This window comes from Monopterus albus, unplaced genomic scaffold (genome assembly GCF_001952655.1).
Source record: "Monopterus albus unplaced genomic scaffold, M_albus_1.0 scaffold62.1, whole genome shotgun sequence".
Taxonomy (NCBI): domain Eukaryota; kingdom Metazoa; phylum Chordata; class Actinopteri; order Synbranchiformes; family Synbranchidae; genus Monopterus; species Monopterus albus.
Genome location: NW_018127942.1, coordinates 1359178 through 1359903, shown reverse-complemented (window position 1 = coordinate 1359903; position 726 = coordinate 1359178). Strand labels below are relative to the sequence as shown.

At 44.6% G+C, this 726-nt stretch overlaps 1 protein-coding gene across 1 annotated transcript in view; it reads right to left on the bottom strand.

Annotated features, from left to right (window-relative positions):
* naa30 (N-alpha-acetyltransferase 30, NatC catalytic subunit) overlaps positions 1-181 on the bottom strand; it is a 4821-nt gene extending 4640 nt beyond the window's left edge. The window contains exon 1 of the mRNA XM_020603655.1: positions 40-181. Coding sequence (XP_020459311.1) covers positions 40-181 — 142 coding nt within the window. The remainder of the gene's footprint in view (positions 1-39) is intronic.
* Positions 182-726: the final 545 nt, after the last annotated feature.

Here is a 726-nt window from a genome sequence, read left to right as displayed (position 1 = left end):
TCTTGACTTCGCTTGCTGTGTGCGACTTCTTCCCTGTACTGGCAGGTACACCGTCCTCCTCGTGGCAGTCTGGTCCCCCGTCTTCCCCCGACGGCTCCACGCTCCCACACCCGGGGAAAGGAGGAATTTCAGCCGGGGATACAGGCAGTGCGCTACTAGGCCCAGGCGGCACTGTGGCCATCCCACCGCATTAAGGTGGAGATTCACGTTTGGGGAAACGTCGAACACAATCTCATCCACAAGGCTAAGAGATATACAAACAATATACAAGTTAGTTTACCGAATATTGAATATAGCAAACTAAATCTGAAGCGATAACGAATCCGCTGGCGACGTCTGTCGCTGCTTTCTCCTCGATTTCCCTGCTGCCGCAAAGTGCTGTCGCAGCATTCGCCATTGCAACACCACACAGAGACGTTTTACGACAGCTGTGTAACGCATGACAGATCAGATGCAGTTCGTTTTCGCACATCCATGAGGTTTTTTCTTCAGACAATAAGCACCGGGGCCAATTAGCTACCGTAGTTTGCTTACAATTTAAATTAAGCAACTATATCTATTCAGTTGTACTTTTTTGACTTTTATATGACTCTTTCATTCTATTGCAATTACATTCAAAAGAGGCTTAATCTATTAAAAATAATTAAAACAGAAAAAAGAAATAATAGACAAATATTTGTATAATTTTATTTTCCCTCAACCTCTTCCCACAGGCCTATGTGAAAC